Here is a 25,385-nt window from a genome sequence, read left to right on the forward strand (position 1 = left end):
CCAAGAAAGAATGGGATGTATATACCTTATAGTAAGACGGAGTACAATAGGAGAATACCCGTTACACTTGCCTCCCTCCTGCCTCGACTGGGAAAGGCCGGCTTGCCAGGTCATAAATGCTGCATTTCACAAATTTTCGCCTTTGTAACTGCAAGTACAGTCCAGTCAAAAATATGGTTTTTAATACGAACTTCATGTACTTGAACTCTATTCCACATTGAAGCAACAGTCCAGCCTGAAATTTGTTTTGTAATACTAAACATTATGGAGCCGAAATTTTACATTATATCAAAGAATTGTTCCTAAAATGACAAAAATATGACCTTATTTCAAAATTATGCCAAAATATGCTGTAAAATCAATAAGACTCTAAAATATGCATTTATATGCACAATAAAAACGACATAATTTCAATAAGAATGACTGGAAACATGCACAATTACATTTAAAAATAGGAATAAACCCTAGGAAAAAAAATATGACATGTCATAGAAATCCGGGCTCTAATTATTATGATTAGAGTGATCAAGTCAAGGAGGATGAGGTGGGCAGGGCATGTAGCACGAATGGGGGTGACAAGGAATGCATGTAGGATATTGGTAGGAAAGCCAGAAGGAAAGAGACCACTGGGAAGACCAAGGTGTAGGTGGATGGACAATATTAAATTGGATCTTAGAGAAATAGGATGTGGTAGTGTGGATTGGATTGATCTGGGTCAGGATAGGGACCACTGGAGGGCTCTTGTGAACATGGTAATGAACCTTCGGGTTCCATAAAATACTGGGAAATTATTTAGTAGCTGCAGAATTGGCGGCTCCACCAGAAGGGCTCAGCTCCATGAGTAAGTAGGTAAGTAAGTATAAAATATTATTAAATTCAGGCAAACATGTGTGATTTCAAAATATTTGGTATGTGAGCTGAAAAAAAGAATGGATTAATGCTTTTGGGCATACTTGTTAAAATGGGTTGAGGTTATGAATTCATTTCATTTGAAGGTTAAATCATTAATTTTTGCAGATGATTAGTCTTCAGGTGTCTTTATAGTTTGTTTCATATTAAATGTTCTTCGCAGGCCGCAGGTGAACTTGGTATTGCTGTGTGCAATGTCCCTGGATATGGCGTAGAGGAAGTAGCTGATACTACGCTATGTCTGATCCTCAACTTGTATCGTCGAACCTACTGGCTAGCCAACATGGTTCGGGAAGGCAAGAAATTCACAGGGCCTGAACAAGTACGAGAAGCAGCTCAAGGCTGCGCTAGAATACGTGGAGATACTCTCGGTATTGTTGGACTCGGTAAGTGACACGAATCCATGCGTGCATTTAATGCCACTAAAGAGTTTAGTGCAAGTATTGTTATATCTGCCTATGTAATGTGTGTTATGAAATGAAATTTTAAGTTATAATACTTTATTTTAAATTTGTAGGTCTTTTACATGCAGTTCAGATACATTTTTTTATATAAAAGGGAGATAATCAGATCTAAAATATCTTACTGGCAAAAAGCTGAGGAATCACTTTTGTAGTACAATACACTGCACAGTTGGGGTACATCATTGTGTGTTGTTGTCACAACCTGCTGTTTTAGTGTATGTCATTCTTGCTGCTGTTTCTGTTTGCTTTGAGCCAGGATAGCTCAGTTGGTATAACGACAGGTTACAGGCTGGACAGCTCGGGTTCATTTCCTGATAGTGCAAGATTTTTATGTTCTCCACAGCATCTAGATGGGCTCTGGTGGCCACCCAGCCTCCTATCAAATGTGTACCAGGGGCTCTTTCCCTGGGGTAAAGCAGCAAGGGCGTGAAGCTGACCACTCACCTGCATCTAAGTGCTGAGGTCAAGATTAGTGGAGCTATGCCTCCGTTCCCCAATATGTCTTCATGGCATTGTACTTGACTAATGAAGCACAGGGACAAATTTATCTGCCACTTCATGTTATGTTTTCATGTTTAAGTATACTGTAGATTTTTCATCATCATATACAGTTAAACAAAGAATTTCACATCTTTATGATAACCCTGTATGTCTGGTGGGGCTATGTCTGCACTTTTGAAAACTAAAAGGATTCTTTTAGCAAGAGAAATGGGCCTTGTATTTGTGTTGGTGGAAGTCAAAGGTTTAGCAGCTAAACATGTTAAAGAAGCCTGTTGGTGGTAGTACTGATTTGATTATATGTAAGGTGGAGATTAATCACAATAGATCATTGAAGGTCACAGTGCAGGGGCTGGATTTTATGGCCCACCCCGTACAAGGTGGAGATTTGTTATGTATTTATGAGGAGTTAAATGATACTATGCTGGATAAATAGTTAAATGAGGGTCGTACTGAGAGTCATGAGCAACATCTTTTTGTAAAGTAACATGCTTTATTATTGACGAACCAAATACACCATCTCAATCTACAAACCTTTCTTTATTTTTCCACATAGTCGCCACTTTTTGTACACATTTCTCCAAGCGTTCTGGGAGTTTGAAAATTCCCCTTCTGTAAAATTCCGTTCCAGCCATCCGAAGACACTGACGCACTGCTCTCTGAATGCCTCCCTTGTCTCAAAACGTTGTCCATGCAGCTGATCTTTCACAAAGCCAGTCGGAGGATGTCAGATCAGGGCTATAGGAGGAGTGTAGAAGAACTTCCCACCCCATCTTTGCAGTTGCTTCCAATGTGAGGCGAACGGAGTGGGGGCGAGCGTTGTCATGCAGGATGATGACGATGTTTCGTCCCGGACGTTTATTGCGCGCTGGATGACGGAGCTTGTGCAGCGTCTGGACATAACGAGCAGCATTGATGGTTTGCCCAGGTTCCAGGAATTCGGCCAGAATAAACCCCTCTGCATCCCAGAAGACTGTGCCCATCACCTTCGCAGCTGATGGCACCGTCTTCGCCTTTTTTTTTTCTTTATGGAGAATGCAAATGGTGCCATTCTATGCTCTGCCGTTTCGTTTCGGGCTCGAAATGGTGAAACAAGCTTTCGTCACCTGTCACGGTACAGAGCAAAAAATCATCGCCTTCGTGTCGATATCTCTGCAGCAGTTCTGAGGTGATGGCTTTTCGCTGACCTTTGTGGTTTTTGGTCAATAACTGCGGGACCCAACGAGCACAAACTTTCCTATAGTCCAAGCTTTCAATCATTTCCTGTACTGTGCCCTATTCCAAGTTTTCGGGCTATTGTGTCCACAGTCACGCCTGTCATCTTAAATGATCTCATCCACTCTTTTGTTGTTGCGTTCAATTGAGGCTGTTCGAGGACAGCCGCTCCGAGGCTCATCTTCGATGCTGTTGTTCCCATCTTTAAAATATTTCACCCATCTTTGAACACTGCTCGCACCCATGCACACACTTCCATAGGCACGCTGAAGTCTCTGATGAATTTCTGCAGCAGGGACTTCCTCTTTCACAAGAAATTCGATGACAACACGCTGGCGAAACGACATATCGTTGTCAGCCATTTTGTTAGTAGTGATACTGGTCACATGATGCAAGCTATTGACGTCACAAGACACTCAAGGTTAACACAACAGCTGGTTCCACCTACCACTGTACTCTCTTTCGTCTGCTGTTCCCAGATTGCATGCAAAAAACGTTGCTCATGACTTTCTGTACGACCTACGTATGTTAATGGGGTCTGTTTATATTTTCCACAGCCAAAAGGGTTCATAGGCAGTTGGTGATGAAAGAGTTCTTGTGTATGTAATCTGTTCATAGTATTTTGTACACAAACTTAAAGAGTCTTGATTTTCTGTATTTTGTACGCTTTAATTAAGAGTGTTGATTTAACAGAGTTTTTGTCGTATTACATTGGGTATTTTTTATTGCTGGTTAGGTCGCATTGGATCTGCAGTGGCTCTTCGAGCCAAGGCATTTGGTTTCAATGTTATCTTCTATGACCCTTACTTGCCTGACGGAATTGAGAAATCACTTGGTCTGACTCGAGTCTACACATTGCAAGTGAGTTTTACAAGTGTTTATGTCCAACGGGATCTAGTTAATATTATTTATTCCAACAACTGTGTTGTAGAATGTTAATAGAACTTCATATTGAGTTCTTGTATATTTGCTGTAGGATAATTTGTTGTTTTCTCCCTTCTCAGGACTTGCTTTTCCAGTCAGATTGTGTGTCACTTCACTGCACACTCAACGAACATAACCATCACCTTATCAATGAGTTCACCATCAAGCAGATGAGGCCAGGTAATACAGTGTCTTTTAAATTTGTAATTTATTTCCCTTTAAATAAGAAATTAGTATTGACCCTTTCGCAGTCTGGTTCGTATGTGGTGTGGTGAATCTTCTGTGTTGAGAATTATTGCAGTATTAGAAACAATCATAGGAAATTTTATGGATGAATTTTTAATATTCACCCCTGCACTCTTTTTTAAAAAATTAAGCCATTACTTTTGTCACTGATGTTATGCACTTGCTTGAAAGTTGCAGATCAGCCATGTGTATACAGATGTCACTCATCCCATCTGAAACATACACACTACATCATGCCCCACACATAAACACACAAGGAAGCTTTCAAGAAGTAGTCAGTGATTGTTGGTGATTCTTCCTCAGAAGTAGTTACCAGGGGTAGCCAGGAGGTGTCAGCAACTTTCAGTTTTTGTTGCTTATCAGTGTGATGTGTAAGAGATGGTGGGAATTTTAAAATATTGAATACAGATAATTGTTCCATGACCTGGCAGAAGTGTGTTTGCTTTGTGATGCTAGAAGGTTACTGTGGACTCCTCATGCTCATAATGTTATATTTCCCAGAGCACTTTTCCGTAGGTTGTATGTGGTGTTTCTAGGGATGTAGAACTTATTTCATAAAATTAACAAAAAATATCATAATAATATTTCTGTCATGTTGATACCGGCAAATCGACCTCCCGTATTTTAAAAGACAGTTACAAACAAACAAAGAAAGATTCAGAAAAAATAATTTTATTTGTGAACAACAAATACGATGCTATTTCACTTTACTTGGTTTTAAAAATTATTTCCGGTAAATGGCGTCCTCCATTGTTCACACATTGACGAAGCGTTTTCCGGAAGTTGTCCATAGTTCTTCGTGTCATTTCTGGTGGAATGGCAGCCACTGCCTGGGTGATTGCCTCCTTAAGTGCTTGCAGGGTTGTGAGGCGATGTTTGTACACTTGCGCCTTTAAGTGTCCCCAAAGAAAAAAATCACGTGATAAATCGGGTGACCTTGGGGGCCAGGCGATGTCTCCTCGCAAAGAGAGAAGACGTCCAGGAAACAGCTCTCTCAGAATTGCTAAAGAACGCCGTGAAGTGTGAGCTGTGGCTCCATCTTGTTGGAACCAGGCTTGTCCCTCTTCATGGTCCCCAACAAACTGGTTTGACTTAGGTCGGAGGAAGGTCTCGATCATGTGACAGTAGTGATTCGAAGTAACCGTTACCGTTAGCCCATTTTCCTCGAAAAAATAAGGACCCCACACACCAAATTCAGCAATGGCGCACCAAACTGTCACACGAGGGCTGTGAAGTGGTCGTTGGTGAAGTTCCTGAGGGTTTTCTGCTGACCAGTAGCGGAAATTTTGTTTATTTACAGTACCTGACAAGTGGAAGTGGGCCTCATCAGATGAAATCAAAACAGCGCCAGAGGGAATGTTCTGAAGAATGTCCTCACACGCAGCTTTGCGAGTTTCAAAATCTCTCTCACTTAATTCTTGGGTAACCATCATTTTGTATGGGTGCATGTGTAGATTTCTGTGCAGGATTCTTCTTACACTCCTATCAGACAATCCCAGGGCAGCTGCATGTTTAAGTGCTGAACGCTTTGGAGGTTGCTGGATGGACGCTCTCACACGCCCCACATTTTCCGGCGTTGTTATGGTCCGAGGTCAGCCAGGCGATTTCTTTTTCAGTGCAGAACCTGTTGCTCTAAAGTTTGATACCCAAACGTGAATAGTTTTTCTATCCGGAACAGGATCATGTTGGCCAAGTTCGAACCGAATGCGAAATGCTCGCTGAGTAGTAATCACTGATTTACCATTACGAATATACCCTTCCACAACAACGCACGATGCTCACCGTGCCACGCCATTGCCACTACTGCAAATGGCACTTATACCGCTATCGATCGATACCCCCTCCGCCGCTGTATCCCCACCACAACTCACACAGTGCCCTCTCCAAATACGGGAGGTCGATTTGCCGGACCCTGTACTTTCCATTTCTAGTTCAGTGCCGAGGTGGCCGTTGTTCAGTATTATGGTTGCCTCAACACTGAACTTGCATAATAGTATTAATACTGAAAAAAATGCAAGACATATTCAGTAAGGGTTTATAAAGGCAACCTGAAATATGTAAACAGGAATTTGTAGGAGTTATATACATCTTAGTCTTAAGAACAGTGAATTTTATTGGCAGGAGCATTTTTGGTGAACACTGCACGAGGGGGCCTAGTGGACGATGACTCTCTAGCCGCTGCTCTCAAGCAAGGACGAATCCGTGCAGCAGCTTTGGACGTGCATGAGAACGAACCATACAATGTATTTCAAGGTCAGTCAGCTGGCAATGGTAAGACAATGAACATCATTTTGTGGACTGCAGACCATTTTCCTGTATTGGCCTGAAGAGGCAGTTTTAGTGAATTGTAGACAAAATGTCATAATTAGAAAGAGCTGGGATATCTCATCCGATATAATGACGGGCTACAGGCTGAATGACCCATGCTCGATTCCCATCAAGATTTTTCTCTTCTCCACAACATCCAGACTGACTCTGGTGCCCACCCAGCCTCCTATCCAGTGGGTACCAGCAGCGATTTTCCATGGCTTAAAGCGGCCAGAGTGTGAAGCTGACCATTCACCTCCATCTAGTGCTGAGGTCAAGAAAGGTGGAGCTGTACCTCCACTCTGCCATATGTCTTCATGGCGTAGTGCTTAATTAATTAAGCATAGGGACAACTGTACCTTTTATGTTATAGTCAAATTATTAATATTCAGACAAACTGTCCAGGCTAAATATTTTCTTAACTATACTCTGTCCTTGTGGGTTAATATAGGATCTGTGCCTTAACTTTTTGCTGACCAAGTGTCAAAATATTGTGACATTAGAATGCTCCTTTATTTTGAACCCACCTGTAGCAACTACAGCACAAATATTTTTAAATACCAATACCATTGTAAATTAAAACCTTCCACTTAACGATATGCTATGACTGGTTCTGTTCACATTGTTTCTGATGCATCATTCAGAAATTACCCTGCCATTTCATGTTACTTTTTTGGCGAGTTTTCTTGGAGGTGAAAAAATGTTCATTAAATCATCATCCAGTGAATTCCGTATTTGTAGGTCCATTGAAGGATGCCCCAAACCTACTGTGCACACCACATGCTGCTTTTTACTCCGACGCGTCATGCACAGAGCTTCGTGAAATGGCAGCGAGTGAGATACGGCGTGCCATTGTGGGAAGGATTCCCGATTGTCTTCGCAACTGCGTCAACAAGGAGTACTTCCTCAGCACTACAGGATATCCTGAAGGAATCAATGGAGGCTACTATGCAGGAGCTCTCCCTGTTCAGCAAGCCCATTCTACCACACCTCATGATCAGGTGCCTCATTCTGTGGCAGCTGGAGGAGGTGGCGCTGGGACTGCACCGGGTGGGGCTGCAGGTGCAGTTGCTGGATTACAACATAGCATAGTAAGTACTCTGCAGTCAGACATAACCTGAAAATTCTAAATAAGATCTAGAAGCTTGTGTTGATGGTATATTAATGCAATTGTTGTGTTTTGGGGCATTATCTGTTGTCCCCCCCCTTTTAACAATGTTCAAGAGACGTCATTCTCTCCCCAGTCCGGAGATAGGGATTATCTCTGTTGATTGGGTCCAGCTGAATAGTTTTTTACCTGAAGATGGAACCCGGTCTCTCAAACATTGTCTTTTAAAGAGAAAACAAGACAATGGATAATGCCCAAAAACAATAATTGTACTAAAAATTCTACTTCGTTACCGTGTTGTCATTTTAAAACACACCGAGAGTTAAAAAGTTGTGGATTTGTTTCTGCTCTCCATACAAAGTTTTCTCTTTTCTTAGATATTGTGGTTTTTTAATTGCCACTGAACATTAAGCTAAGTGTGGATTTCACACGGTTGCCATGAACTTGCTTTACACTCAGCAAAACAATAACATTTACAGCCGTTGCATTTTGTGGGTAACCATATTGTACAAAATGTCAGGCCTCACCATTAAGTTTCAGTACTGATGCTGTCATTTCAGAAGTTCATATGGCCTCTGTGTTGGTGTTGTTTATGGTGGGAGGATTGAAAATACGAAAATGGCGTAGCCAGCAACAACATGACATCCATATGAAGTTTTCGGCAGTCATAGCATCATAGTGTTTACAATATAAATTCAGTAACTGCCAAATTTAAATGGGGGTGCTAGTGCCGTTGCAGCAGGAGACTCAAGCCCCCTGTGCCTGATTGGGGAGGTTAGAAGCTCTGAGAATGGTGGTGTCCATCAGAAGTGTATGTCTTTGATTGGACAGTGTACTCAGGAAGAAAGGCTTCGGGGGGTTAATGAATGCCATTTGAAAGACCCCTAGATACTTTTTGTAAGATGAGAAAGTTTGTGTGTCTCAGGCCTACACAAGGTCACCATGGTGCCCTGAGTTTTCATCCTTTTATGTTACTACTAGCAGTTCTTTATTCTCTGTCCTGTATCTCCTCTTTGCTGATGTTGTCTTCCCATGATTCATGTATGGCGACGTAACCTTAGAAACTGCAGCTCTCTACACTAATATGGCAGTTTTTGTAGAGCTAAACGAGCACCAATGATCTATCTTCTTTCAGAACCTGACGAGTCTCCCATTTTGCGATTCTCTCGGGATAGTTTCAAGTCCTTTAGACACCTGTTTGACATTGTAGGTACATATTTTATGTAACCGATTGTGAGGCTTCATGTGTCTCCATTTCAAACTGCTATACTAGATCCATGCATAAGCCTATATTTAAACAAGGCTGAGACTCATTTCGTAGCTCGACAGACCAATACGTTCCAAGGCCTCTCATCACCCTGCTTCCATAGACATGTTATGGACAAATTGTCAGGACTCCATGGACAGGGGATCGACCTCTTGCAATGATTCTGCTTGCACAGGACAAGAGAAACAAAGAAATCCATATATATATATATGCCCCATTTGGGATTCGAACCTGTGATCTCAGTGTTCGTGTGGCAGGAGACAGTGTACGCCTTGAACAGTGCTGCCGCTGTTATCGGCAGGCTGAACATTGTTCATAGAATGAAACTTATTGAACGGACCTTCTTTTCTGCAATATCATGACTTAACTGCTCCTCATTTAATTGTACATTTATTGCACAGCTAACACGTATACATACAGAGCAGCTATATCTAGTGTCGAAGCACTAGGTTTATATTTCGGAGGTGCTCCGTTTGAATTTCGAATGGGACACTTGCTGTCATGTATGAGTTCGTTCTTGATTTTCCTCGGTCATTCGATGAAAATTCCAGGTTAGTACCTGTAGTAGGCCACTAATGCTTCCTTCCATATCCTTTCCAATTCATCATTCATAAGCCCTACCACTCGACGCTGTACACGTATAGTCTTGATACCGATAGCGTTGTGAAGTAACCTACAAAATAGGCTGTGCCATAGCTCAAGTGGTTAGTCGCTGGCTTCCCACCGCAGTGGGTCTGGTCAAGTGAGATTTGTGGTGGATAAAGTGGCCCTGGGGCAGGTTTTCTCCGAGTACTTCGGTTTCCCCTTCCAATCTTCATTCCACCAATTGCTCCACAATCACCCTCACCTATCATCTGGGGCTGGTACAGTAGGCCAGAAGTGGCTGCAGTACAAGGGACTTAGTCCCACCCCACTAGCAATAAAAAAAATCTCCCATCGTTTGTCCCAAATTTGCTTTATGATCCCTGTTATTTGCCCATCCTGTCATTTCCTCCCCCCCTTTCTTCCTCTATCACCTCTTCATATCTCTTTCCCTCTTTTCACCTGCATTTCTTTCCCCTCCCTTCTATTTAGTCTGTGCTGTTTTCCTTCCCCTCTCCTTGTATCATGGCAGTAGATGAAGGTAGTGTACTTTTTCCCTGCCTCTGTATCATTGTGTTGTGTTTTCCCGTAGCTTCACAGGAACTGGCTTTTATTTACATGTTGAAACTTCAGATGCCCATCTGTTAATAAAAAAAGTAAATTTTGTTCCTGAGGTATTCTGTTTTTTATATTGGCTCCTAGTTTTTGAAAATGCCTTCTAGATTTTTAGGAAATTGTTGCAGGCCTGATGTGTGTGTATGAATGAATGATTGAATGTATAAGGGGTCAGCCTTCTTGGCCCTTGCACCGTGACCACAGTGATCTATTGTGCCTCCTCTTCTGATTATCCCCTCAACAATCCTGCGCTTCGAATGAAGCATAGGATTTTGTACATGAGGACGTTGAAATAGTCACTTGGTTCTGTAAAATATTGACCCAAGTGATGCAATCTTAAATAAGCTAAGACCTCACATTCACACAGGATATGTGTGGCTGTTGCATTTTCTTCTTGACATCTCTCGCAAGTTGAACTATTAATGTGTGTGTGTATACAGTGGAACCTCGCTTAACGAGTAATTCGCATAATGATCAAAACAAATTGTAAAAAAATGACTCGCTTAATGAGCGATGTTTCGCATAACGGGTGACAAGAGGGGAAGTCTGGATTGTGTGCTTGCTACATCAGTCTGTGTTTAGCACTCGTTCTGCTAGCATCTTACAGTCGCTTGTGATCACACATTTTTCCAAACTTGTGTTCAGACATATTATTTGTGATTCATTTTTGTGCAAAGTTTAACCCTTGCAAAAATGTCCCCGAAGAAAAAGCCGCAAAAATACAGCCATGTGAGAATAAAAATAACTGTAGAAATGAAATATAAAATCATTGAAAAGTGAGAACGAAGTGTGAGCGTGGCTGATCTAGCACGCACATACAATCGGTCTGCATCAATGATTTGCACGATTTGGAGTTGCATTGTGTTTCACAGCAAGAAGTTATGGAGGAGAGTTTGTCAGAGGAGGTAACAGCAAAACAACAATCTTCTGGCGCAATAAGAGATATGCTGAAAGCATGGGAAACTGTTGCATCGTACATTGAGAAGCATCACCCTAATAAGGCAGTGGCTATGCGCACTACAAATTTATTTAATGATAATGCTGTGTCGCATTTTCACCAAATTTTGAAGCGTCAGCAGAAACAAATGTCTCTAGGCAGCTTTCTAGTAAAAAAGAATTAGATATGTATCATAAATAATAAACTAATTATTTCGGTTTTTTGTTTTGTTTTTGTTTTCTGCAAATCGAATTCGCATTCCCGGTTGGTTCATTCCGTGTAGAAGAAAAGATGAAGATGATTCACGGTCCTTAACAATGTATATGTAATTTTCTTTGAATAAATATTATACATAAAATTTTTTGAGTATTTTGTTTTTGGCATGGAACGCATTATCGTATTTTACATTAATTTATATGGGAAAAATTGTTTTGCTTAACGAGTGTTTCGCATTACGAGTAAGATACTGGAACGAATTATGCTCATTAAGCAAGGTTCCACTGTATATATATATATATATATGTTTGTGTGTGTGTGTGTTTGTGTTCTAAGGAAATGATCAAACAGTGCACGAACAGGTTTATGTAAATTAATATTTACTTTCACAGATTTGTTGCCATTATAGCTCAGTGTTATATATGCAAGTTGTGCTAAGTAATGCGACAGACATACTACGATTGTGACTGGAAATATAAATATGATAATTTTTCTCTTTGTAGCCCCCACTCAGCACTCCAGACCCATCTAATCATCACTCGCAGAAGCCCGAATCATCTGAGGTGCACTAACACCAAGTTGTCATGTCTCGAAAGAAGAAGTAATCCCTGAAATCAGTAACCCCAACATCTCTTCCTGGGATAATCTTTGCCCAGAGAGCTACAAAGATGATGGAAAAATGAAGATTTTCTAGAAGGAGATATCAGAGCTGCTGAACAAATGTGTCAAGATTCGTTAAATCTTACATTTCATATTGGTTTAATGGTAGAACATAGCAAGAAGGAAAACTTTTTTTCAGTGAGTCGACCTAACACAGAAAGGTGGAATGGAAGTGCTTTTTTTTATTACTACTATTATTGCAAACAAGTACAAACAAAACTCCCCACTGGACATTGTTGTTGGATGTGCCACTGTTTCCTGCCAACTTTCGTTTTCTCCCTCACTTGTCCACATTGAGGATTTGGCTTCCATTTTCAAAAATAGGTCTTACATTCTGCTGGGTGAGTGGATTGCATAATATTGGGACTGTGTCCTGTATGTTTAATCAGAGCCCATGTTTTATATATCTTGGTTTCAGGGCTCACATCTGGCAAGACAAGACTTGTAGTCATTACAGTTTTAGTTTGATACAGACTCTTGCCACTTCTTTTGTATATATAGAAGTTTAATCAAAAATAATATTGCGAAAATTTCAACCCAGAATTACTTTTTTCCTATTGCTTAACAAATATGACTCCAGAGAGTTACATGGCAGCCAGTGATACGATAGAAGTCACTTCAGAGGACGTAGAATTGTAGCAGAATGGATGGACTATAGGGGCTGCCTTGGTATTAGACCAAGTGGAGTGCTACTTAAGTTCACATTGATATCTGACTTGAATTTTTAGTTCCCACTGTAATTCTCTAATATCTGAATTACCTTTATTGTTCCATGTTTGGGCAGTTAATAACTCTTGTTTGTCATTTGAAGTTAAGTCGCTTACTGCAGGCATAAACTAGGTGAAGAGCAGTGGAGGCCACATGTTGCATTATTAATTGATGAAATTTTATGTGAAATAGAATTATATTTGTGAAAATGGTAAGTTAGCTGCATAGTGGTCCAGTAACAAAAGGTTTAGCCATTGCGTCTATATTGGGAAAGTGGTTAATGGATTTAAGTTGAATGACTGGAGCTGTTCGATTTCTCTGGTCAAAAAATCTCCGTTAAAAAAAATGAAAGGAGAAGACTGATGTTTTACAAGGATCCTGTTATGTATTGTATTTTTTTTAAGAGATGACATATGTATAACTTATTCACATTTAATGTAATTTCAGCTTTGTGTTTTTTTTTCTGCTCCTGTATCCCATAGATGAATTTTGGAAACAGGCAGAGGTATACAGAGATACTGGGTTTTTGGACTTTATCCATTGTCCGGATTCTAAATAACTAAGAATCCGGACGATGGATAAAGTCTGAAAACCCAGTATCTCCGTGTGTTATACACCATCGTCAGAACCCTATAGCATCTACTGGCAAAGGTATCATTAATTGGAAACTTTGATGCTGGTTTGAACGATACAGTTATGAAAAGTTGTCATATTGTGGGTGGCTTTTTCTTCTATTATAATTGGACTAGAACCTTTTAAGGTGTATAATTTTGTAAGTTATATATCTTTATAATTTTTTTTTAAAAAAGGTTTCAAAATTTATAGTTTAATTGGAATCAGAATATTTTATTTACATATTTGATATATCATAGCACGTGGTAGCGTAGTTGATTGAGGCACTATGCTGCAAACTGGAAGGTCACAATTGATTTCTGATGAGGTGGATTTTTTCAATAGACCTAATCCTTCCAGCCGCACTATGGCCCTGGGGTCGACTCACCCTCCAGCAGAAATGAGTACCAGGAATATTCTTGGAATGTTATTGGGGTTAACAGGTGGCTGGCGCATAAGGCTGACAACCTCACTGCCATCTGTGGGCCGATTTTCTAGAAAAAGTGGAAGTCTCAACGTCTCTCAACCCTATGGGCCTCCACTGCCACTTATAGGGATACCTTTACTTACTTACTTGACTTTATTTGATATATCATAAGGATTTTTACCCTCTTACTGCCTCTTTATGACACAGACATCTAATTTTTATAATGCACTGTCACCAAATATGACCTAACATGGTTCAGACAATTCTTGAAAGGTGACAGAATCTCGTGAAGTTTTTGAAGTGAGTAAATAAACTCCACGCAATAAGACTGCATCAAAGCTATATAGTCTGAGATATTGACAGCATCATTAAATAAATGATGAATAGATAAAGAAAGTGGAAATCCTATTTAAAGTTTACCATAGTTTTACCTTCATTTAAGATTTTCTGCAGTTTAGTGATCAAATCCATTGGTGTGTAAAGAAGCCTTAAATGGGGGTTTCCACTGTAAGTGAGACTGCTGCATTTGAGTTTGAGTGTGCCCTATCTCAGTAATTGATCATCATGTGAACCACAGTGATGGTGTTTGAAACCTTCATTACTGCACGATGAAAATGAATACTCTGACAGCACTCGCCCAGCAAAATTAAGAGCTATATGGAAAATGCATTCTTATCCTGTTCATCCATCTTGTCACCCTGCATGCAGGAATGTTTGTGTGGACTGCAGGCAGTAGTACAAAATCGGCACTCCTGGCCAGTCCTGCCAAACCCTTCCTTCATTATTATGATTATTCTACAGGGGCACATCATAACTTTTGATAGGTGCAAGTTTTTGTGTGTATGTGTATGAATGGCAAAACAGCTGTGTTACCTTTTGGTTGATTATTGGTGGTGGATTGGAAACTTCTGTCAAAACTTAGCAGGACTGAGCATTGAAAGAGAAACAAGTATACATGAAGAAGTGTTTTCCTTTTGTCTTAATTTTAGGAAGGGGGAGGAGAAACGTCAGTGTGTAGAAAATCGATGACAATTCTCCTGATTACAATGTGTAATGGGCAGATTGTATTGGGAGTCCAATCTGATTATAATGCTGGGATGCTTTGAAGAAGACCTTATTAAAAACCTGTTGAGGGCCACAATGAATGTAACTACAGTGGATAATGATATAATCTCTTCTTTTTTTTCTCTCTCTCCAGATGGCTTTTAAAGAAAGTTTTTGAGAGTGCGAAGTGAACGGACATGAATGTGACATGAAGTGGTAGCAGTCAGGATCCTCTTGTGTTACCGAGCGGATAGAACAAGGACCCGAGTCAATACTATAGTAATATGTACAATTTTGTTTTCCAAGGAAATGGCATAATAGAGATGGGACATTCTAATGTTCATGCAAGTGGAACTCCCAACAAAAGAAATAAGAAAAGTCCTAAAATTTACGTCATGTGTAGAACTTATACTAATGGTACTTTTGAAACACTATCGCAGCATATTTTTCTCCTTTTTAAAATTCAGTTGCCAAATCAATGATAAGTGCAGAATATATGTCTCTCTTTACATATAACTGGCTTTGCCTGAAGGAAGAGGGATTCATTTCACCCCTCATGAACACTTGAAGACAGTCAAGATGTAATGTTATTTTACACAGTCCAACTTGGCACAACCAGTTGATGGTTCTACGCAGTATAGCATATACATGGAAGAAGTATGTTTGTATGTCATTGTGAGTTGTCAGAATTGCTCATTCGCAATAAAATTCAATCAAACAATTATGTTTGATAATGTAATGCATATTCATATGTGTGTGCATACAAGAAAAATTCTTTTAGGTGTGTTAGACCAGTCAGGTGGTGCATGAAATGATAATTTTAACAGTGGATGCGGCACGTTATTGAGAGGGAATGCAGAAGGATATGTAAACATGTATCTTTCAAGAAATAAGCAGGGAAAAATCCTGGGGGGTGTCTTTGATGAGGAGACATTGTCAGTTGTAAGCTTATATATACATACACAGACAGTGGAATCCTTGTAAGTTTTGAGGTTTTTCACGGCGATGACTATGAAGAAAGTTGTCTTCTGGGTTTAGGCACCGTGTATTCTTCGTTTTGGCTGACGTTTCGGAGGAACATAGCGCCTCCATCTTCAGAGCAGTTGAATGGCTTGGAATGCAGAGAGCAGTAGCCTAAACCCAGAAGACAACTTTCTTCAGTGGAATCCTTATTTAAGGTTTTCTGTCACATAATCATTTTCTATCATCCTGTGTCAGTAATCTTAATTTTAAATTTCCTCCATATAAGGCATTCCTCTCCTGAATGTAAATTTCTGCTCCTCAGAGAAACATTGTGAATGTTGGCTTTGGCTCCATTTTTCAGGTAGAAGGAAAGGGTATAGAGGGCTGCTGTTGTATACACTTAACGCCTTCAGTATGTCCTCAAATTACTTTGTCTGTCTTTATAACAGGTGCCCATTTTGTCTCTGTTATTTGCCCTTTGCCATCATCAGTTTGTTTCTTCATCTTCTAACCATCTCATTTTTCTCTCCTAAGAAACTTAAAGCCACCCTTGTTTGACCCCTTCTGATCACATGCATCAGTCACTCAGCCATCCTTTTATCTGCTACCAGATCAAGGGTTTCAGTTCTTATTTGGTTCTGATTCCAGAAATCTCTCCCCATCGTATACTACTCTGTCCAAAAAGTATCCGACCTTGAGCCGGGGAAAAAAGTTCCGTATCTGGGTGGTTACAATACCTAATCGCCTTCAAAGTAGGCCCCTTGTGACTCCACACACTTAGCCCAGCGATCCTTCCATCGCTGGAAGCAAGTCTGGAAGGCTTCTTTTGGAATGACGTGCAGCTGCACCGTCGCGTTCTGTATGATGTCCTCGCGGCTGTCAAAACGGCAGCCTTTTAGCGGTGTCTTCAATCTCGGGAACAGCCAGAAATCACAAGGAGCCATGTCAGGAGAGTAGGGAGCCTGGCCAGGAAACCCTGGATCAGGTGTGATGAATGAGCTGGGGCGTTGTCATGATGCAGCTGCCAGTTGCGTGCATCCCACAGCTCCGGTCTCTTGCGCCAAACTGCATCACAAAGATGGTGGAGGACTTCTTGGTAGTACTCCTTATTGACAGTCTGGCCTAGTGGTGTGTACTCATGATGCACAACAGTCAGTATCACCTTCACATTGCTCTGAACCTGTTGTGCTCTTTGGGGCCTTGGGGATGTTGGATGCTTCCATGGTGATGCCTGGACCTTGGTTTCCGGGTCATATCCGTACACCCACTACTCGTCACCAGTGATCACAGTCTTCAGGAACTCAGGATCCCTGTTGGCGCACTCCAGCATGTCCTGCGCGACGTCAGGTCGGAGTTGTTGCTGCTCCGGCGAAAGCAGCTTGGGCACAAATTTACCGCCACTCTTCGCATGCCCAAATCCTCAGTTAAAATTGTGTTTGCGGATCCTCTGCTGATCCAAACCTCATCACGAACTTCATGGATGGCCAAACGACGATCCACCATGATCAGTGTCTGCACTTTTTCAATGACATCAGCATTTTGGCTCGTTGACGGTCTCCCGGAACGCTGCTCACTGTCTGCTGGCATACAGCCATGTTTAAAGCAGTTGAACCACTCTTTAATTTGAGTGACCCCCCCCATTGCATCATTGCCGAAAGCCTGCTGAATTTTGCTAATTGTTTCCACTTGGGTATCCCCAAGTTTCTGACAAAACTTAATGCAGTATCGCTGCTCCAAGCGTTCTGTCATCTTGAGCGAAACGACTGCGACGAACACGCGTTACACCACTTCGCTATCTGGCAGCCATAGACACATCCGGCAGTGTTGCGAGTCAGCAAAAAATCACGCATGCGCATGAAAGTCCCTTCTACCACTACGCTCAGTTTCCCCACCCCTTTGGCCATTACTTACAGCGGAAAAAAATAAAGTTGGATACTTTTTGGACATACGGTATAGTTAGGCCTTACTTGTAGGTATAGGACAGTTCTTGTCCATCTTCAGGTAGAACAGAAAGGGAAAGTATCTCATTATAGCCATACGGAAACAACTGTGCTCTTAGTTTGTAGTTGTAAAAATATATGGAGGCAGGTGTTTGTATAAGCATTGGACTTACCCGTTCCCATGTTCTGTTTGTGCTGGGTTTTTTTCCCGCCCTTTTTTCCTTGCTTGCTTATATTTTTGGTTTGTTGATTCCTGTTTCTTGTTGAGTCAGAGAATAGAGTCATAACAGTACCGTGCAGGCTACCATTCATTTACATTGCTTGTATTCTAGTTTCTGTTGGTGATACTTAATGGCAGGAGTGGTTCTGTTACTGCACTGTACTGGTGTAAAGGAAAGAATAAACACAACAGAATTTTAAATTTAGCTGAAAGAAGTTAACAGAACTCCAGAAACTTGATAAATGTTTGCAATGTAGGAGAGACTGGATCTGAAATTCTCTGCTTTGTTATTAACATGGAATCTGAAGTAGTGTTTCATTTTTGAGATATTTTTCTACGTAACTGTCATCACTCCCATTTATCTCCCCACGTGGGTTATTTAACGACATTTTCAATATTGAGACTATATGGTGATGAATGATGAATTGGGAAGGACTTGAAAGGAAGCAGTCAGGACCTAATGCAGGTACTATCCCAGCATTTTCATGGAGGGACTGAAGAAAAACACTGAAAGCCTCAGTCAAGGTAGCCAGTGCTCCAGCCAAAATTCAACTTTCACACCTTCCGAGTAAAAGTCTTAAGAGCGTTAGATTGAGACCTGCCTGTTCGATATCACTCCTTGTACATATCCAATGAACATACATGCAGAAATTATATATTAATTTCAAGAGTACCCTCTAGTATAACAGATTTAATCAGTAAATGATCGTGTAGGATTAATGATTAAATCTGTCATTCATTGATTCTGTTGTCTGTTAAACTAGATGGTGCTTTTGAATTGAATGTATGAATAGTGTAGTTATGAAAGCTTATATAAAACAGGCAGAACCTTTAATGAAATGTTAATGCATTGTGTTGCCAGTAACTGAACACACCATACTATTTACACTTATCCACCGCTGCTCGCTCTTGTTAAGTTTCAGGCAACAGAATATGTTCACTTAATGTTACTGATGGGTCTTCCTTTACAATACTCTGTATGTATAAATATACTGGACATTTCAGTCATTACTAGTGCGTCCAATGACAGGGACAGAAACAGTCTCCAAAACGTTACCATTGTAAGGTAGGCCACACACCAACATGGGTCAAGACATGTAACAGTCAAGACACGATATCTGCGACATGACACAAAGAAAGGAGCACAGTTGAAACGCATGCGATTATGAAAACCACCATGCTGACGTCAGCTCCATGCTGCAGACATGTGCAGCAAGACTCGGCATGTTCCTTATCTGTGTGTCAAGACTCAGACATCAGTACTCAAGGAACAGCACCAGTGTACATTCTCTACATGAGTGAAGAGCTGACGTCATGCCATCAACTAGAGAAGATGTGATAAGACGCAGACACGTGCTACTTCGGTGTGCAGACTTAAGTCTGAATCAAGAATGAAGCAAGACCGCATCTTTTGTCTCATGTCTTTATGCTTGGCTTGACACAGTGTGCAGCCACCCTAACTCTGTCTTCGTGTGACTGACTGTCCATGGAGACTATGTTGTGTAACAGCTAGTTAGCAAAACATTCCTAACCTCTTGCATTTCCTTTCTACATTGATTTGCATATTTGTTCTCTGATTATATGAGCTTGGAAGTGAACCAGTAACATGCTGTATGGTTGTGCCAAGTTGTAAAAAGAAGTGCAAGTTTGTCCCTGGCAGAAATTAAGGTATTAGTAGTAGCAGCAATGTAGATATATTGATTTAGAATTTATATTTTTCTTAAACTTGATAATAAGCTGAAAGAAGAAAAAAATGATAGCGTTCATTACCATGTAATTGTGTGGAATTATGTTCTGCTCTTTGGCATGATAACACAAGGTTCTAATCAAGAATTGTTTTCCCCCCTGCTTCACATCTAAATAAGTGATTGTAGCCTGTTTTGTATTGATATGAATGCTTGTTTTGAAGAATAAGAGCTATCGTAACTACATATCGGCATGGAATCATTCCAGTAGGTATTTCCTGTTTTATTTTCTCTTGGTGGGATTGACGCAACATGGCAGAGTGAAGTCATAAATGCAGCATATTAGGATAAATTAATGATTTTAAGAAACTAGATGTAAGAGACAGCTTGTGGGAAGTATGGAATGTTTGAAGCATCACGTCAAGGTTTATTTTTAATTTCTTAACCACTTAACTGGCAGGTCAAGGGATAAAGTGACCCTTTTAGAGTTAGCTGGGATGGCCAAAATGTGATATGCCAAATGCAAATGCACTTAATTCAGATAATTTTGGACATCCCAGCGCATAGTTTGAATGAAAATGTTGCATAGCTGTTAGGTATGCCAGACGATTTTAAATGTCTTAGCCATATCAAAATTTTATTTCCTGTGTAATATGTATATATCTATGCTCTTCATATTTTTTACATAATTTGAATTTGGTTGTACTGTTTGCTACCAGCTTAAAAGGGTGAAATTGCAGATGTTTGTGGTAGAATGTTAGGTTGGTGGCATCTAATGTAGCTGTCATTTTGGTTCATATAATCCTGTTGAAATGTGGAGAAATAGTTTGAATAAAAAAAAAGAGGTAGTAAAGTTTTGATATTGCAATAGAGGCATATGAATCTGATATCAGGTTCTATTTAATAATTTGATATTCAATGGATATTTCCTGCTATCCACTACAGAAAAATATTTTCATATATCTATTCTTCCTGTAACTGTGTTTGTATCATAAACTTTCCCCTCACGTACCAATTTACCATGCTGCTATTCTGTGACTGAAGTCATCCTTTCAAGAAATTAGTTCTTGTAGCAAATTCATACATTCCATCCAGAGAATTGTTGCAACAACCATACAAGTGTTATGGGATATTGTTTAGTGAGTTGTTAAAACAGTTTATTTACAGCATTACAACACAGTTTACATTTACAGTAAAATCCCAAAGTAGCATATTTTGTTCCTCGCTCATCCAGGTAACAGTTTTTAATATTTGATATTACCAAGTTTGGCAAAAAAAAAAGTTATTGTTTTTCAAGAAGTATTTCTGTATTGAACTAGTTTTCATAACAAAGCATCATTGTGGTAGCAGACCCCTGTCTTTCTTCACGTTCCTTCCTTAATAATTAATCTTCACAGATAAATAGGATTTTTCACCATCTCCTCTGAACGGTTTGCTGTTCAAGATGCTAATTAAGGACTTGTATAGATAAAACATTAAGATATACATAACGTGGTAGAAGATGAAAGGTAAAAGAGTGATTCTTCCTGTAATCTTTAATCTCAGAAAACAAAATAAAATCTCATTTGCATTTGACTACAGAATTACCTGTTGAAATTGTTGAGGTTCTGATGTTAGCTAGGTACCTATCTTAACATTAGAGACCCTACTGACTTATTCCTGATACTAGTCAATGGAATTGGAAACTCCACGTTATGAGGTGGCTATTGTAATCTGAAGGCTGATCTGTTTGTCATTTGTGGTTTATATGGTATCTTCCATGATTTGCTGTGTTCAGTGTTGGGCAGCAGGATGTTACAGATGAATCCCGTTGCGAATTTAGTAACTTAGAATTAATTGTAACTAACTACACGGTAGTCTTCCTTGAAAAACTGAGAGTTACTCAGCTAGTCAAGAAAGTCTTTGCTTTTATAGAACGTGATTTTTCATTAGCATGTTAAGAAACGCCTGTTCATTGGACCCTATCCACACCCAGTTGATTCCTTTACACACTGTTAGATCCATTTTAGTATATTGTCCCAGTTGTGGCTGTCTCTCTAAAGCAGTCTCTTTCCTAGAGGTTTTGCATACAGAATTCACCTTACTCTTCTACTCTGAAGATGTAGGCAGCATATTACTCTGAAACGTCAGTAAACTACTGCTAGATGACACGTCATATCCCAGAAGATGATCTCTTCATAGTCACCATCACAAGAACCTCAAATCCAACAAGACTGACTTTATTGGGAGGACATGACATTCTGTTTTCAGAATTCACTATTTCTTTTAGTATAGATCACATTATTAACTCCTCGAGCCCAGTAGTATAAATTTTAAATATACAGTGCATTCTTAACCTAAGTCTGTGGGCCGTATCTTGGTGTGTCAAGCTTCTCACTGCAGGGAACAAAGTTCTTTATTGTGCCTATCCAGATACACAGGGGCAGGTTTTTCTCTTTGTGTGCTTGAATTTTCCCCTGCCAGTCGTCATCCCACCAGTTTTTTGTGCTCTTTAATACCTCTGAGATTGGATGGACCCAGCCAGTCAGTATGTTATCATAACTTTGGGACCCAGTGTCACTGCAAAGTGCTTAGCATTCGTGCATTGTTTACAAGTGGTCCTCGCCAGGAGGTTAGCTGTCCTTACTAGTTTTTTTGTGGTTACCCTCAGTGCCCCAAGCAAATGTTAGGATAGTACTTCTGATTAGACCACGGCTGTTTCTAACATCCTTACCACCAAGCAGGTTGGTCTAGTGTTTGCAGTCATGAGGTGTTCAGTTTGAATCTTGCCTAGGGTACCAGCTGTCCTAACTGAGGTTTTCTAGTTTTCCTCACTCCCTCGCAGAAAATGGCAGGATAGTACGTTGGATAGCCATGACTGATTCCTTCGAGCCATCCTGTTACTTAGAACTATACAGTCTAGATGCTGTAAACAACAAAATGAACCCAGAGAAAGTACATTCTTTCCAATTTGTTATTAACTTCTTATCTTACCATTTGATGCTATGTACTCTTATCAGTACACAGTTTGTCATTAAATAAACCCAAAATAATAATACAGCCTTGGTTCTTCATTGAGGCTTGACTTGGTGCATGACTGGACTTATAATAATTTTTTTAACTTATACATCACTTCCATTTTGGTTGGGCCAGCCACTGGACCACATTATATCTATTTGATGTATTGGAATTTTAATTTTACTACACATTTGAAGATACATCACTTATATCAAGAGGTAGAAACTTGTAGTTGTGAATGTAGATTAACAAGTGAAGTGGCAAAACATACATTTAGTCATTTGAAGAGTCACTGAAAGATAATGACCAAAAATCTATGATGCTTAATAAGCTAACATTTTCTCAAAAAGGGTTGTTGGGGTGAAAAGAATACTAAAGTGATATTTCCAATGACTGTCTAATTGTATGTACATCAAGGACTTCCAACTTTCAACTTCAACAGTGTTACAGAGTGATCACATGTGTGGCAGTATTAATATAGATCATAAGATCTGATTTCAGGTTATGAACAAGTCTTGGATGTTAATTTAATGTGTGCATTACTGATTGGTGTTAATTGATCAAGTGGACCAGATACTTTTGAATGTTGGAAGCAATAAAAAAACTGGAACATTACTGTCATGAAGTTGTGGCAGGATTGAGAAACTGACTTGTTTTAAAGGAAAACATTAAATCGAGATTTTATTGTAGTCCTAATGAGCCTTGTCTTCAATTTTATTCACGACTTTTGTAGAATAAAGGCCCTGTTCTACTCAACTGATTAATATTACATTTTTAAATATTTTTCCTTTAGGTATCATGTTTACAGACCTGAATACATGCTTCATGCTGCACTGCAAAACGCCAAGCTTGAAGTGATTTCCAATAGTGCTTCTGATGGAGGTTAGGTAATTGGCATTAATTTGGAAAGTGGATGTATATGACATTTGATGTATTTTATGATACAGTTCATCCCCCTCCAAAAAAGACTTTATGATCAGGAAGTTGGGATGTGGTATACACACAGATTTTTATGAAAATGTGGGCATGTCATTGCTAAATTGTATGATTTCCGTCCTAGCAAGAAAAATGTTTTGTCCAAAAGCCGGGGTAGGTACTGCAAGAGGCTTTGTGAGAAACTTAGCTTGTTTCAAAACATATATATTAACTCAGTTTTCATCTGTCACATTTCTCATGGCCTTGGGCTTACACCAGTGTACGGAGAGCAGCAATGGGAAACTAGTCTCGCCAGACCATGAACGATCTCATTTCCACAGTTGGTTGTCTCTGTAGTTCGGAGAAAATTTTTCACCTGGAATTATAGTACATCAATGAATGTGGTAATTAATGGTTATGTATGTTACAGCTGATGTATTCTCACAGTCTTCTGCTATTGATGTTGAACCTTGCTGTCTTACTTTATCCTGTTTATCTCACCTTCCCATCATTCCCATAAGCCACAGCGAAGTACCAGGAAAGGATAACTGTATGTTGAAGTACATGTTTCCGTGTGTTAAGGTTTACAAAGTAATTTGGAATATCAGAGATGAGCAGGTACTTATTTTTAAAGAACTCCCATTCATAGAACTTCTGAGGTTTTCATGCTATAGCTGTTTTTATTTAGGTCTTTTGGGCTGTGACACTAGTTTTATAGTCAGAGCAACATGTTGCTGCCAGGGCTGTCTCGAGGGCTTGACAATTCCATTTCTCTCCTGCGACAAAAAACATTTTGGCCCTGAAAAGGGTGTTTTTCTCTCTACCTGTCTCATTGGGCTGCACAGGGCTCCATTCCTGTACCCCAATCCCATGGATCTGGGTGGCCATCTTGCTTGTATAGCAACAAATTCCTACCCTTTGCAGTTGAACCCTGAAGACAGAGGTATGTATTCATCTGAAGCGTCGGTGTCCGCCTACAAGACTTCACAGTGTCGACCCAGAAGACCTCAATCTGGATTCTCCATTTAATTTTGGATTACATTTATTCTTCCTGCCTCAGAGGTAAGCATGATGGTTGTAACAGAGATTGCTTTCTCTTGAATTCAAATTTTGTTGCTTGGAAGTTGTATTTTCACTTTATGTTTGTAATTTTTGTGGAACAGAGTGAATTTTTGTGTTTTGTTTTTCATTTCAGATTTCTGTGATGTGAGGAACAGAATATGTAATGGATGTCAATTAGAATAATGGCATGGGTCATTTTTAGACAGATCGGTATTTTTTTTTATCCATACAAGATATATTGGAGTGTGTGAGGTGCAGTACAGTGGCATGATGGTGGAGAAAATGTGTTATTTATATATTGACATGCGTGGCTTTAATTCTTGTACGTTTAAGTAATATAGGTAGTTAAAAAATGATGCAGAATTGAGTTGACAGATTTGAGATTTTGTGTCTCCACCTTATTGTGGCGAGGGGTTTTGAGTATGCCAAGGACCCTGAGAGCTATACCAGCGGTAGCGTAGCTACTGGCAGGGCCTCCCTTGCTGGATAGGTCTCAAAGGGTAGGCATCAGACGAAGAGAGAGACCAAAAACTGATGCCAGAAGCAGCGACTTGAAGCACAGAGCAAATGATGCTCGAGATGGTTCAAGTTCGTATAGCAACAGGTGTGACCAGAGTGGTGTGAACGGCTGTTGTACTGCGATGAGGAAAGCAAATGGAAAAACTGCCACATTATCACTTTTCCTGGATAGTCTTTTTCCAAAAAAACAGAGATACCACACATACAAGATCCAAAACACGTAAGAAGATGCTGGATGACCTTGAGGACAGAAGAGGATATTTTTATTTTAAGGAGAAAGCTCTAGATCGCATTAAGTGGAGGAACTGTTTTGGAAGAGCTGTGGACCTGTCGTATGACAGATTA

General features: G+C 40.0%; 1 protein-coding gene across 2 annotated transcripts in view; it reads left to right on the forward strand.

Annotated features, from left to right (window-relative positions):
• Positions 1–13,056, forward strand: part of LOC111873834 (C-terminal-binding protein) — a 96,402-nt gene extending 83,346 nt beyond the window's left edge. For both annotated transcript variants that reach the window (XM_023868840.2, XM_023868841.2), the window contains 6 exons: positions 1,073–1,295; positions 3,823–3,947; positions 4,091–4,190; positions 6,378–6,509; positions 7,305–7,654; positions 11,792–13,056. In XM_023868840.2, the coding sequence (XP_023724608.1) occupies positions 1,073–1,295; positions 3,823–3,947; positions 4,091–4,190; positions 6,378–6,509; positions 7,305–7,654; positions 11,792–11,860 (999 nt within the window). In that variant the 3' untranslated portion in view covers positions 11,861–13,056. The remainder of the gene's footprint in view (positions 1–1,072; positions 1,296–3,822; positions 3,948–4,090; positions 4,191–6,377; positions 6,510–7,304; positions 7,655–11,791) is intronic.
• The last annotated feature ends 12,329 nt before the right edge of the window (positions 13,057–25,385 follow it).

The sequence above is a fragment of the Cryptotermes secundus genome, unplaced genomic scaffold (genome assembly GCF_002891405.2).
Source record: "Cryptotermes secundus unplaced genomic scaffold, Csec_1.0 scaffold215, whole genome shotgun sequence".
Taxonomy (NCBI): Eukaryota; Metazoa; Arthropoda; class Insecta; order Blattodea; family Kalotermitidae; genus Cryptotermes; species Cryptotermes secundus.